General features: G+C 46.7%; 1 protein-coding gene across 2 annotated transcripts in view; it reads left to right on the forward strand.

Moving 5' to 3' along the window:
• Positions 1-15156, forward strand: part of arap2 (ArfGAP with RhoGAP domain, ankyrin repeat and PH domain 2) — a 106639-nt gene that overhangs the window by 41621 nt on the left and 49862 nt on the right. For both annotated transcript variants that reach the window (XM_076050667.1, XM_076050669.1), the window contains exons 11-14: positions 1265-1464; positions 5821-5906; positions 6095-6277; positions 10064-10238. In XM_076050667.1, the coding sequence (XP_075906782.1) occupies positions 1265-1464; positions 5821-5906; positions 6095-6277; positions 10064-10238 (644 nt within the window). The remainder of the gene's footprint in view (positions 1-1264; positions 1465-5820; positions 5907-6094; positions 6278-10063; positions 10239-15156) is intronic.

Raw genomic sequence — 15156 nt, forward strand, 5'->3', positions numbered from 1 at the left:
GAAGGTCAAATTAAATTCACCTGTTATGGCTACAGAACCTTTTAGGTGCCTAATAAAAAAAATATTTTTGTTGTTTATTATTGTATTGACTCTGACAGTCTGAGATTATGAGTCTTTGCGTGTGAAAGCATCTGACAGTCCACTAAGCCAGAAGCTGCTCTCTGAAGCCCTCTTCCCAAACTGGCCCCAGTCTCAGGAGTCGTCAGAGTGGAACTTGGACCGGACTTCTGCCTCGACGGGACAGATTATTATCCTGAAGCAGGATCAATGACTGAGAATCATCTCTGACTTTTAGACACGAGAAGGCAAAAACATTTTCTGAAGTCTGATGCTCTGAGTCTGTTTCGCCTTTGCAGTTGCGCTGACGGTATTGGCCTAGTAACTCAACTCAACCCAACCCATAACTCGAGCCCACGGCTTCAAAATCCCACTTTCCGCCACTCGGATGGTGTTTTGCAGCAAGAGTGATGTTGTTCATTCAGGCTGCTGAAGTTTGCTCGCCATCACCAAATATAAAGTTATGTTGCTGAGTATTTAAACATAGTGAGTGATAAAGGCTGACAGGCTTGTACACTTGCCCGTTTAACCTGTGCACATAAACAAATTGAGTTTGCGATGCAGTGTTTGCCGCTAATGAGGATCATCTCTTGCAAATAACCCACGTTTTGGCAGCACATTATTGATCTACCGTTTCAGATTGAAATATATATTTTGCGCTCCTATCAGCAGGTCGGCATCACGCCAGCAAGGTTTATTCTACCATTATCCACTGACAGTTTGTTTGTTGATGTGAATCCCAGTGGAAGGGGGGTGTTTCAAATTGTTTCGTTATCGGGTTTTCAAGCTGTAAAACTCTTTCTTTTACACAAAAAATAAAAAAATAAGCTTTGGAGCATTTTTCATCAACCGTTTCTCAGCTTACGTGACGCTAATTGAGCAATGATACCCGAAAATAAATCTCCCGAATTAACATTTTATTGATTTCTAAAGAGAGCGAGTGGAAACTGATCGATTTACCTGCATGGTCCCCCTTCCCACCACCCACTGCTCCCCTTATCAATTTCACAGAATCTATTTCTGCCACCGATCCACACACAGCGAAGCGACCCTTTCCTAAAAATACCGCATAACATTGCACCATAACCTTGCCAAGCTATACTCTGCTATTTAATTGCTCCTTCCAATTAAATCAATAATGTTGAGGCATCTGTTGGGGCCGGGCTGGGGCAAAAAAAAAAAAAAAAAAAAAAATCAATTGTTACAGCTTCACTGCCGAATCGGAGCGGGAGAAGGAGGAGTGGATTGAAGCAGTCCAGGAATCGATCGCCGAGACGCTCTCCGACTATGAAGTGGCAGAGAAGATCTGGTTCAACGAGACCAACGGGAGCTGCGCCGACTGTCGTGCGCCGCAGCCCGAGTGGGCGTCCGTCAACCTGGGCGTGGTCATCTGCAAGAAGTGTGCGGGTAAGGAAAACCAAAGCGTTGGATGTGATGCCGTGCACCCTGAAAAAATACAAATAAGAAAGAAAAAAGAAAAAAAACAACCTTCACACAGTCTCAGCCGCACACACCAGGGTGCCAACAGTTGCCAATTTTATGTCAGAACAGCTTTAGACAATTTGATGATCCCTCTGTGATAAGAAATCTAGAAGCTTCTACTGGTGGTTTGGTCACTTTATAGATGGATGAAAAAACAAACAAACTACAGCAGCAAAATTGAAAGGCTTCACGTCGGTAAAAATCTAAATATTATCTTGGATTTGAAGGGTCTTCACAGGAATGCAACATGAAAAATGTGCTTTTAAAATTGAATTCAGTCAACTGCAGACTTCAGCATCTTGTTTTCAAGTTTTTCCTCGCCAACTTTACAAACTAATAAGACGTGTCCGCAATCCCCCAATAAAGGGGAAAACATCCAGCCCTTACATGATGATGTTTGCTGCACTTTTTCTCAAAGTGCTTTCTGAAGCACACACTTTGTTGCTCTCTGTGACTTCACAAGGGGCAGAGTCTCCTCGTTCATGGGTTCTGTCTACCCTCTGAGAGGCTTTGTACACTTTGCTGAGATCCAACAAAATATCAGTTGTAGTAGGAATCTAAAGCTTGTGGTTTTTGCTGGAGGCTGTAAACAGAGGGCTAACTATACTGGGTTATGTCAAAGCTCTGTGATTAGAATCCAGTTTTTAAAAATAAATATCTGAAAATGGTCTGAGCATGGACCCGTTAAGGCCATTTTTCATTAGCAAATGAAAACTACTGCAGTCACAAGGGGCTGACTGTGTGTGTGTGTGTGTGTGTGTGTGTGTGTGTGTGTGTGTGTGTGAGAGAGAGAGTGAGAAAAATAGATTTTTTTTTTCTTTTCAGCTGTAAAGCTCCAGAAATGTTTTTTTTTTTTTTTTTTTTTGCGGATGAAGGGAAACTTTCTGGACTTTTCAGCACGAAGGAGGTTTTGATAACCACAGAATATTTCTTCTGGTGGGGGGCGGAGGGTGCTAAGTGCTCCCTTTAATCTTTATTTTTGTGGTCGGCTGTTGTTTGTTTGCGTCCGTATGTGTGTGCGGCGTTTATGTGTGTGTGTGCTGACCCAGAGGCTCCTCTGGAATACGTTCTCAGGTGATAAGCCACTTACAGGGCTGTGGCGCTCGCCCTCTGACTCTCTAATCTATTTGGCAGTGCTGGATGGCTCAGATGAAATGACAACAAAGATTAAACCAGGGGTGAGAACTTGGGGGATCGCAAAAGCGCTTCTTGACCCACTAAACATGATTAAAAAGAAGCGGCGGTGGTGCTTGATCAGGGCGGATATCTGGCCGGGGGTGCAGTTTCCTGCTCTAGTACGCCCTCCACCACTTTAATTAGCTCTCTCCTGACAGGGACGTTAAAGAGAAATGCTGAACAAGAGAAATAAGAGGAAGTAATGAGGAGGCTAATGATGAAAATGTTCCCATGTGCGCTCACCCACCACTGTCAACTTTTTTTAAAATGATAATTAAAAAAGAAAAACCTTGAGGTATATATATATTTTTTTTTTACTGAAAATAAGACAATCTTGGACAAAAAACATTGGATTTCGTTATTTCAAACTTTTCTTTTCAGGAAGCATAATACGAGGCGTCCTTGTCGTGGAAAAGACCTTGCAAGCCAAAAAGAATAGTGCTCTCGCTGAAGCATCATTACTGTTCCCCCCTCAACAGCTAAAATAAATTCTGTTTATCTGTTTGCCATAAACGGGTGCTCACCGCAGCCGATACCACTAAATGACTCTAAAACAAAATGCCTCAAGTGGCAAAAACAAGATGAAAGAAAAACACCAGCCTTTCCCTGTTTAAATTGACCAGCGTGGCCATTTCTGTTAAGCATAGAGCCGCCGCCGCCGCTGTATATTCACATCATTGCTAATGGAAAAAGATGCGATGAGTGGATACACATCATCATCTCAACAAACATATTTAGATTAAGGGGCCACTTTGGCAACATTTGGCAGATATATCTCATGGTAGACAATAAGCCGTGAAATGTCATGACGAAACTCCTCCTTAACTAAATGGATGCTTTGCGGAGGCGTCAATATATTCTGGTTTTATTGTGTTGTGGAATTACCAGAAACTGGATAAGAAGCACTCAAAGAGCACATCTCTGCCATTTTGCCACCCCCCACACCCCCCCCCCCCCCAATCAAAGCTGGCCATGTGTACAATGTGCCATAAATGTGTTTTAACCCTGACAGCGTCTCAGTCACGGAAGCAGTTAAAGACTACACTGGTTTTTGTTGCCCAAAACAAACAACTTCTTTTGGGCTGATGGATGTTATCCCACCTCCCCTGAGGAGATAAAAAAAAGGATCTTTCACGACCTTAAACTAAACAAACCCTCACCCCCCACCAACTTTCCTTCAGCAAAACCGGATCCTCACCTGTCTTTCCTATTATCTTCTGCCCTCGCACTGTGCGGCCCGGCCGGCAACAGGAAATGACTCCAAGGTGCGATTGGAAGGAAGTAAGGAACTACTCCTCTTTTACACGTGTAATTGCAGTAAACTCCCCAGAACCAGGATGGAACATGCAGCCACGACTGCTGTCAGCTGTTACCATGGTTACCCATGAACGTGGCGCTGCTGCTTTGTCTCCCCCAGACTCGTCATTGAGTGGAGGGGAAAATGTCACACAAAGTACAAGGAGGGGTGAACAAGTGCAGTGTGAACTGTTGCTGGGGAAATTTTAATTGGGCACTGAAATGCTTTTTTAGTTTTGACAATATTTTTTTTTGTCTTTTTGTTTTTGCCGAAGGCTGCTTTAATAGGAGTGCCCTTTTGTCTGCTGTTGTGGTGGTTCCACTGAAGACCTTTGCAACTGGATTTTTATATGGAAAGATCTCACCGTGTGACCCGCCACTCGAACAGATGCCTGCGTCTTTTCAGCTTCATTACTTCAACTCAAGTGGAAATGGCCGTGTTGTGGTGCTTATGGCTCGGCAAATGGAGCACAGCTACAGCTGTTCAGCCTGCGCCGCCGCTGAAAATATACCATCGGCCCTTGAGAGGACGCGCCGAGTTACGTTTGTAGTTTCAGGAGGCAGTATGGCTTTGCCTTTGTCTTGCGGCGTGTCCTTGAGAATTTCATTAATCCCGTTTGTGTTTACCGCCGTTGTTTTGAAATTCGGCTTTTGGTAATTAAGGCTGCATTCACTCCGGCTCTGTTTAATCGAGCTGCGGCTTGTTTGCTCAAGGAGTCGGCTTTGTTTGGGGGAGGTGTGAGTACACAATCAAACTCTGATCAAAGAAGCAAAGTCCTCTCCGTCAAATGCAGGAAGCGCACCATAACTCTGGGCATTATGGGTAATCCCAACCTCAGCAAATGCAACAAGTTGCCTCCATTAAACAGTAGATGAGTGATGTGTTTCCTTTGACAAAGTAAAAGTAAAGTCAGACCAGCTGAATGTTGTGACCCCCGAAGATGTGAGTCTTCAATCATATTGGGCCTATCGGCAATCTGCTGATTGTAAAGACAAACTCATTGCATTTTCATGTGGCGTTCCTCAGGGCTCATCACCAGGTCAACTGCTTTTAATGTCTTCTTCTCTCTGGTGTACAGAAAACGTACCAGAGCATTGTTAGATATCACTCCCTTCCCAATAATAATCATCCTGCTTCTTGTGTTTAGGCTATGCTTTATTTTCTATGTTCTCTGTCCTTTCCCCCCCAGTGTAATATCCCTGCCAAGCTGGCCTTTTGTCTGGCCATACCTCCACATTTTTATTATTTACAATAACCCTACATCAGCAGGAAAGACAGTAATGAGGCCATTCCCCATCCAAGGCTGAAATGATCCTCCGTAACACACTGGACTATAATTTGCATGCATTCTCACGGAGGGTGTTTTTTTTTTTCTGTTTTTTTCTCCCCCGCACCCGATGTATTATGCATGTATGCCCTGTCTTTGGCCATAATCAACCCCCGAAGCCTCTCATTCAACCAAATAAACAGGCCGGCCCACAAACAAAATGAATTACTCATGATTCATTAGCAATTAAAGGCCCCTCGCTCTGCGCTTTCATTTCCAATTAGAGATGCGAAGGGGACGGGATGTGTCTGCCGTGAGTGAGAGAACCAGCTCGCAGTAACGCTGCCGCTCTTGTAACTGCCTGTTTTGTTTACCCCCAGCTCTGACACGTGTAATGTGTTTGTGCGCGTGCACTGGAGATTTATGCGCATTACGAGCACGCAGCCGCCAAAGGCCACGCCTTCTGTTGAACGGGGCCTTTGATTAGTTTGTTTTGTGTGTGGAAGCTATTTGTTGACGCTTCTTTCTGGCCGTCCTGCAGGGCAGCATCGCTCCCTGGGCCCAAGCATCTCCAAAGTGCGGAGCTTGAAGTTGGACAGCAGCATCTGGAGCAACGCCCTGGTGGAGGTACGAGCGAATGCGACAGCCAACCGTAGCTCGCCAAAGTTGTTTGCATGCACTTCGGCTGTTTGATCAGTGGAGCGTCGAACCTCGGACACATTTTTGAAAATGATTTTTACACGTTTCTGTCTGCTCTGTCTGTTTTTTTTTTTTTCCTTTTTTCACCCTGCCCCTGCTGTTCCTCAACCCGTTAGCTCTTTTTGGCGATAGGGAACAAGAATGCCAACGGCTTCTGGGCCGCTAATCTTCCCTTGGAGGAGGAAATCCACAGCGGGGCTCCAGATGAACAGCGTGCCACATTCATCCGCAGAAAGTACAGAGAGAGGAAGTACCGGAGGCTGCTGGAAGACCTGCATGGTCCAGAGGAGCTCAACAAGGTAGAACTTTCAAAACAAATGTCACGAATCAAAGAAGTCTATGTAAACTGATTTCCTGTCACAATACAAAGATACAGTTTACAGAGATTTGGCCTCTCAGGTTGCTGAATACAGCGGCCTTGTTTAGCGTTATTAATTTTTCCCCCCAGGCATTTCCTGTACAAACACTATAAATAAATGAATACATTTCCTTGCACTCTGAGTCAGTCTAAAAATACCCATAAGGTGGAAATCTCACCACTCCCAAGCAGCACTCAAAGGCCACATCTTTTCCAGTTTGTGGTTCAACATTTACTGCCAGTTTTTCTTTCTTGTTTGTTTGGCTTCCTCCTTTAAAGAGCCTCCTAAAAGCCTAGAACACCAAGCTTCTGAACGGCTAACTTTCCACCTGCGTCAGCACTTCTTCAGCTCCTCCATCCCCCTCACCCCCACTCCCTCGCATTGTTTCTTTGAGCGGGATGAAGATGTAGAGGGAGAGACTCAGGGAATTATGGGGTGTGTGGGGTGAGGGGTTGAGGCAAGGAAGAGATACAGCAGCCAGCTAAGTGCTAAAGTGGATTAGGAGCCACAACAGAAATGCTGGGATCGGTTCTATTGCAGCTTTTGCTGGCTCTCGCCTCCGTGTGGGAGTGCGACATACGTGTGAACATGTGTGCTGCGCCACTGAGGAAGTGTGAATTTGCTGTTAAAGTGGGAGTTGTTTTTATTTATTTATTTATTTATTTATTTGCAGATTGGTGTGGGAGAGCAAGTGTGACAGAGATTTAGAGTGTGGCTCCTTCAGAAGCATTTGGCCAGTGGACAAGTGTTGGTGTGTGTCTGTGTGTGCATGAAGGTGGGTGGTTTTGTTTGTTGTCTGGTCCGTCTTTAGAAATGGACTCAACAGATTTAACCAGGGATCAGTGCGCCATATCAACAATTAAACATATTGTGATTCACTATACATCCGCATATGTTATTTATGTGCCACGTACGCTCACTGGCCTTCTGATTAGGTACACTTTCCAAGACGGTGGCCAGTGAGTGCCTATACATTTCCGTGGTCTCCGACCAGTCCGTCCATTCTGACCTCTGACCCCTCATGTCAACAAGGCATTTTCCTCTGCAAAGCTGCGGCTCAGGGGATATTTTCTTTCTTTGCTACCATTCCCTGTGAACCCCAGAGATGGTTGTGATGTGTTGAAGGTTCCAGCGGACCTTCCTGTTTGCTGTTCAACAGATTGAAAGTCGGTTAAACAGTCTTCTCCATGTCTGCGTTCCTGAATATGCTTGAGTCACTACCATGTTTTGGCTGATTAGCTACTTGTCTTCCCATGCTCAATACCATTAGCCCTCGGCTGATTAGCTACTTGTATTAACAAGCTAAAGATTATTATGTCTAATCAAGTGGCCAGTGAATGTGGCTTATACGCAGAGTTATTTTCAACAGTTGCGCCTGAGCCAAAAACAAGTAAGAGATCAGAAGGCAGCACATTAAGGACGCTGTAAATAAAGTATTTTTAACATAAACAAGGGCAGTGAGTCTAATCTCATCGGACGCACTGCTCCATTTCCATGTCACACTTACTTACACCAACACAAGCATCAGTGGGGGAATAAAAAACTTTATGCAACCCACTCCTGTGAGAGTCTTCGCAGCAGCAAAGACAATAATAGTCTCGGTCTCCTCATAGACTTTGGAGCATTCTAAAAGTGCCATTTTCTACCTATTTTCAGGTCTTCAGAGCCAGGCGTGATTAATCAGCCCAAAACTGTACAGATGTCCATATTTAGCCCTCTGTTTAAGGCTGCGGCTTTTGCTTCCTGCTATGTTCTCAGAAGACTGACACAGCACTGCTCTGAGTGACATCACAGAGGGCTGATGTCCCAAACTGTTTTTACAAAAACTTTGTCAAAGGGCGGCACGAGACCGAAAGAAGTGAAAGTGCACACGGCCAGAGTGGTGGAAATGGCTGCAAACCAACGCAAACGCTGTCAACCGGAGCGATTATGGAGAGGAAGCGAGGTGATTTGTGGCCAGCTGGAGCGTGCTCATTCCGTCTGGATGTTTAGACTCCCTCCCGTCCCGCTCCATCCCGCTCCATCCCGCTCTCCCATTAGAAGCTCATATCCCAGTGACCTCCGCCGAGTCTCTGCAGGCCCTGTGACCTAGAGAGTCTGGGCTGGGAGGGGCGGGGGGTGTCAGAGGACATTCTTATATCATTACATGTATTTCGTCTCTCTTTGACCCACACACACACACACACACACACAAACCCTCCAGTGGCTGCAGTAATTGCTGTGACACGGAAGGTCGTTTGTGGAGACGGTGTGAAATAAGGCCAGGTTGCAGGGGATTTCTTTTTTGTTGCAGTAATCGGACGCTCCCCGATGCGTGAGCGTTTGCATCGCGCCTGTTAGAAAAAAAATAAATAAATAAATAAAGCCAGACGGCAGGTCACCTCACAACAGAGGCCCTCATATGAATGTTTTTCACTCAAATAGTTTTTCAGTTTTCGTGGGAAATAAAGGCACGCGTGCTTTCAAAGGAGCAAACATCCGTTCATTGGCTTTGCCTGGGTGTGTGGGTGTGAAGTTCTATTGACAGGCACCTTGCCCGTCTGTGTGTTCAACCTGCGTATTTGTTTTATGTGTGTGCGTGCGCGTGCGCGCGCAGCCCCTCAGACAGGTCTGGCTTGTTTGTGGCAGATCGATGCAGCTTACTGACTCGGCCCTGAGTTTGATGAAAGGAGAGGTTGCTCGTTGAAATTCCGCCATTTGCCACTCGACGCCTTTGTTGATCCACTTTGCTGCAGGTCATTGCGCACAATGTCACATCAATTGACTTGGGCTGATGGGGAAAGACAGCCAGAGAGGAGAGAATATCTTCCTCAGTCTGACTTGTCTTTTACCTCGCTCGGCTCCGCCGCTCCGCCTCCAGCCGGCAAAGTTTCACAAAAGGCGAGTCGGCGGCGGCGGCGGCAGCGGCGGCGGCGGGACGTGACCCTGCTGCCGGACGCAGCTCAGGTTTCTCTCTTCTGTCGGAGGAGTCGTGACAAATCATCGTTCACGGGCGCATTGGCTTCATTCTGAAGGAAGGAAGGAAGGGAGGAAATAAGCCAGCCTCATCAGCCCAGTGTGAAGCCGTCCATGGGATTTATGACACGTGTATGTGTTTGTGCAGAAGTGTCTTTTGAGGGAGAGCACGACTCTTCAAGTGGCCCCTTTTTATTCCAAAAATAAATAAAAAAATGGCTCTAGATCTTTTAACATCCCAAAAGTAGCCCTACTCAGTTCCACTTTCTTTGAAGTTCAGAGGAGGTGTTAAAAATGGAATTTCCGTGTGGTCTTGACACTCAGCCGGCACGTCAGAAGGAGCACCGGGCTTGTAACAGGCACCTAACGAACATATATCCTCTGATTCAGGGATAGGCACTGAGGTCGTAACCTGAGGTTTTCGAGCTCAAGTGGTTTCTCAATGACTAGACTGGTTGGAGTCTGCTCATCCTGACCTTTGACCTCTGAAGTCAACAATCCATCTTCCTCCACTCAGCCGCTGCTCACGAGATATTTTCTCTTTTTGCGACTCACTTTGAACGAGGTCGTCTTGATCAACGTCTCGACTACGCGCTCAGATGCATTGAATTGCTGTGCTGTGATTGGCCGATCACGTATTTGTGTTAACAAGCAATTCGACGTCCCACCTAATAAAGTGACCATGCTTGAATGTGAATCCGCACCCAATCCACAATCACAAATGCACTGTTCCATGTGCGTGTGTGTGTGTGTGTGTGTGTGTGTGTGCAGGCTCTGTGTGCCGCCGTGGTGACGCCCGACGTGCACCAGACGATGGCGCTAGTGTTCAGCGGCGCAGACGTCATGTGCGCCACCGGAGACCCGGCCGTGTCCACGCCGTACCTGCTGGCCCAAAGAGCCGCACAGCGCCTCCAGATGGAGTTCCTGCACCAGAACAAGCTCACCGGTAAGCAAAGACGGCGGTCGGCTTTCCCTCCTCACTAGTGGCTGTGTGCGGTATTGCAGCTTAAAGTTTCCTTTCGGAGTGACATTTTCTGATTGCGATGGTGGCGGGTAACGACGGCGTCGGCAAGTTTCTTCGGGCAGACTGCACCGTTTTAACAAACTTCATTCTGAGGCGAGGAAATAAGTTTCTGTAAAGTTTCTTTTGCTTGACATCCTCATTTATTTAAATAGGCTCCGTCTTTGCATTCGCGATAGGTATTTTTTTGAAACCTCCTCTGACAAACACACACACACGCTGGAGACAGCCTCTGTGCCGCTAGCTCAGCTAAAACACCTGAACACACACACACACACACAGGCTTGCTCAGGGCCATGGACGTGTCTGACTGTCAAAGCGCCAGCGGCTTCAGTGCTCCCAGCGTGGGCACGGGAGAGGCTGCAGCACAGCCTGCTGGGTAACTACCAGCTGCTTCCAGCCAGTCAGCCAGACGACCGGTTGCGCCCTGGAACTGTGTGTGTGTGTGTGTGTGTGTGTGTGTGTGTGTGTGTGTGTGTGTGTGTGTGTGTGCGCCCCTATGCAAAGCCGCAAAACATGCCTCATCTTTGTCCGACTCGGCAATTTCTTTGTTTTTTGTTTTTCTTCTCTTGTATATTTTTTCGACTGGCAGCCGTATTTTTTACCACCGACTGTGAGGATTTTTTTTTCTTCCTCCCTTTGAACGTAAACTCACAACGTATTTTTTGTCAACTTTTTGCATTAAAAGGCCGTCTCAAATTTGTCTCTTTCTTCTTCTCCTTTTTTCTCCTTCCCCCTATTTGTTTTCCCTCCCCTGCTTTGTATTAGCTGCCTCGTCTTGCCTGCCGCCCGTCGGAGGCGAGGCGCAGATGTTGTGCGTCTCGCGGCGCTCCCGTGACGAGCTGTGTGTTTTTCTTCTCTCGTCCGCGCGGCTCCACACAGGGCCGATGATAAGAATTTATTAGATTAAAGGAGCGGAGAGGTGCCGGCGACCGAGGCCGCGGGGAGACTCGTCTCCAGGACTGTATTTTACATAATGTATGCGCCGCATCTGGGCACACTTGGGAGTACTGAGCCTGTTAGGCACTCCTAATTGCTAGCAAGGGTCACCTGGTCGCCATGGTAATGGCCATTACTTGGAGGTGTGGAAAAGACACGCACACACATGCTCTTTCACACACACACACACACACACACACACACACACACACACACACACACACACACACACACACACACACAACACACACACACACATGTGGTATTGTCCCTGTGAAAAAGTGCAGCGGACAGGAAGTCTCTGCGTGCTCATTATGTGTCTGGAAGATGCAGAGCTTCATCATTAACAAACAGAAAATATGAATCCGGCCAGACGCTCCCTGCACAGAGCGGCCAACTAAAGCGGCCAACGGCGGCGGGCGAGATAGAGGCGGGTCGCCCGGGGTCGAGTGGCCGAATAAGACTCGGACGGGCTGGCAGCCTCCCCTCGGGCCGCGCAGGAGAGCCAGACTTCAGGCTGCTGAAGAGTCGGCGCCGCACTTAAAAAGTTTCCGCAAGAAAACTGCTTCAAAATAAGCAGGAGCTCTGTACGTACGTGCGTGCGTGACCCGACGGGATGCAAAAGGCGTGAAAATCCCACTGCAGGCACCTCGCGCAAACGCTGCTGCTGCTGCTGTTGTTTATTATGTTGAAATGAGACAGAAAAAGACTTGAGGAAAAGTGCATTGGGTGTCTTTTAAACCGCGGCTGAACTTTAAATGCCACGGTGTGTGTGCAGCAAAGTGCCGGAAGTGAGCGTTGCCTTCGGTCCGTCCTGCCGCCGCCACCTTTTCTCCTGCTTTTTTTTTTCTTTCCTGTAATAATGCTTTCAGACTCCCAATTTAAAATCCGCGTGAGCGTCTCACAGCCGGTCCTCTCTCAGCGTGCGGAGCCTCCTGGTCGTCCGTTGCTGCAGCCTCTCTTGCCTTCCGTCTCGGCCAGGCTGCGCTTCGTCGGCATCTTTCAACTAGACTGGCGCAGCTTATTTGCCCCAAGCACTTGATGAAAAACACGCCGTATTCGCTGTGTTTTTAGCAATCTCTGCATAAACCAACTTCATGTTGAGATGAAAAAAATATACAAACACCTCTCAGTAAAGTTTTTATGACATTGTGCGTATAGTATATTTCAGTATAGCTATATTTAATGAAGGGGGTTGTAACTACTTGCATGTGTTTCACATGTATTTTGCAAATGTAGCTTTATTATTTGTGGTCACAGTCTGACTATTATGTGACTATTATCATAAACAAACCAAAATATGTATTGTGTGTGTGTGTGTGTGTTTGTGTGTAGTTTTGCTTGATTCAATACCTGAAATGACTCCGTCCCCGCTGCGGGGGGGGGAATACAAGGAGGCCGCAGCCCGCAGTGGAGGCGACACTGAAGGCAACACAGCAGCACAGCACAGTTCGCAGTTGATGCAGAAAACCTGAAGCTTCCAGTCAGGGACTGACCATGAGACAGCTCTCTCTCTCACACACACACACACACACACACACACACACACACACACACACACACAGAGGGTGGGTCATGATTACGTTAATGCTTCTGCTTTTATTTTATCTTAAAACGCAGACCCCCAGACTTAATTAACCACGAGGGATTGAGGTGTTATTTACCTCTGGAGAAAGCAGCCGCCTTTTTAATAGCACTTTCCCAACCCCCCCTCCAACCAAAATGCCAAGATCATAAAAAAACAAACAGAGTGTCCAATAAAAACCGAAACAATAAACACAATGAAATGCTGGCAGTCTGACAAATAAAACAAAAAATAAAAGCGGGCGATGAGAAAAAAGCACTCGGACAGTGCGAGCCTTTGCCAAAACACTGTGGTTTAAAATGGAATAAACAGTGCTCATAAAAAGTTCAGCATAGTCGACTTTCTGGTGAAATTTATGGAAAGTGTAAAAAAAAAAAAAGGGGGCATTTACTTTGAAGCAATTCATGGCAAATATCCCAAACTCTTTGAGTTGTGCATGCAAAAGCACAAAATAATACCTTCTTATATCTGACACAGACAACCTTGCATTTCCTCTCATGTTAAAACCATTTTAAAGTTGGAAAGTTTCTTCAGGGAAAATAGCCTCTAGTTATGTCAACCTTTTAACTTTATAAGAAACATTAAATCTGGTCACAGTTTACTGACAAAGCTGTGATCAAGCACTGCTTCCCACATTACTGCAGCCAATTTCCCACAAATCCCTTCTGCATCATAACGTGTCCTGAACTAAACTTTGGTATTTCACAGATCTTGAAGGTGCCGCGCTCACATTTTATGCACATGTGCAGATCCCCCCCCCAAAAAAAGTTAAATAAAATTCCTCACAGTACGCTGTCAATTATAATAATAATAACACTAAATCTCAAAATCGACTGGAAGCAGTCATATGTATTTGTTCCTCATTCACACGGATAGTTCAACTATCCAAACTTGCAGTGGTGAAACAAACCGACTCATTAACTACCTACAGTTAAATGTGGAAAAACCTCTTGCTGTGATTCGTTGATCTGAGTCTCTCTGATCAAGGTGTCAAAAGGGCTTCGGCTGCTAGCGCTCCGTCAGGTCCCAGACTGTTAGCCCTGCCTGAGGATCGGCCAGCAGTTTTTCTCTCCCAGGACCGTGGAACTATGCCAGCGGCAGACAACAGCCAGATTGCCGCGCCGCTCCTGGCCGCTCTGCCGCTGAACTTCACATGGCAGCGTCTCTTTAGTGTGAAGCCAGTGCGAGCGCAGCGTGAGCCGCAGTGGAACTGGGAGCCGCCGTGGTTCCCCTCCCTGGACGGAGCGCATCAAAACAGAGCTGTCAGCCGGCTCCTCCGCCGTCCCTTCCCTCTCCGCCGCCGCCTCATTTGTGGCTCCACTCGTGGCACGCCGGCGCCACTTCATTAGCTCCGTCTCTTCGCTGCGTGTGAGTCGGCTCCGGCCTCCGCGGACCTGCTTCTCCCGCCCACACCTGGCCGCCCCAGAGCGCGCTCATTTCCATATCCCCATGCTGGTTTTCATTTATAAACAGCGGTGCAGCGACGCTTCTGTTCCTTGTCGTCCCTTTCGTTGACTGTGACGTCTCCTTGTGTATTTTAGAATCTTTTTATCAAGCCCCGGATGATGTAAGATTCACTCTGTTAATGTTTTACAACTTCAACCATGTCAATGGATTCCTGCTCCGCTTCCGTGAAAGTCTGTGCTGATATGCACAGTTGAAACCAGAACTAGGTGATGTCACAAAGGGCACTAATGCATCCCAGATTCCCATTAAACAACCTTTTTCCTATCAAAAATAGGTTCTTGTCAAGTATTAAGTTTGAAAGGTTTTCCAATCTTGACAGTGCTGTTACGATTCCCGGGTTGGTGATGGGACCCCGAGCCAGGGGTTGGTACCACCCTCAGAGTCAGAGACCCACCTTGTCTTTGTTCCCTTCCCTAGCACGATGCTAACAGCCAGAGTTTTGAAAGGAACTGTCAACAGTGGGCTAAACCTGCTGTGTTCTGTAGTTAAGTTTCTATAATATACTGATTCTCCAAAAGTGTTTGAGTCTTAAGATTATAGAGCGGTTTGTTGAAACGAGCAATACTCAACAGCTGGGAGAGGATTTTTTTTTACATCAGTGCAATGGCTTTGCTGCTGTGTCAAAATATCTCTGGTTAGTAAGAGAGAACATTCCAAATAATCATTTTCATGTTCTCCACTGCCCTGTTCTGCTGTAAAAGTCACAAAAAAGAAGAAGAATGTTTCGTCCCACGGTCTGTCACCTGGTGTCCCATTACTTCTACTGACGTTTGAGCTGCTGTATCGCTGTCGAGATAGCAGTGAGTCCTTCGCGTTGAAGCGGAATGACTGGCAGCAAGCACATTTTATAGT

This window comes from Nelusetta ayraudi, unplaced genomic scaffold (genome assembly GCF_046127955.1).
Source record: "Nelusetta ayraudi isolate G7.1 ecotype Tasmania unplaced genomic scaffold, CSIRO-AGI_Nayr_v1 ptg000128l, whole genome shotgun sequence".
NCBI lineage: Eukaryota > Metazoa > Chordata > Actinopteri > Tetraodontiformes > Monacanthidae > Nelusetta > Nelusetta ayraudi.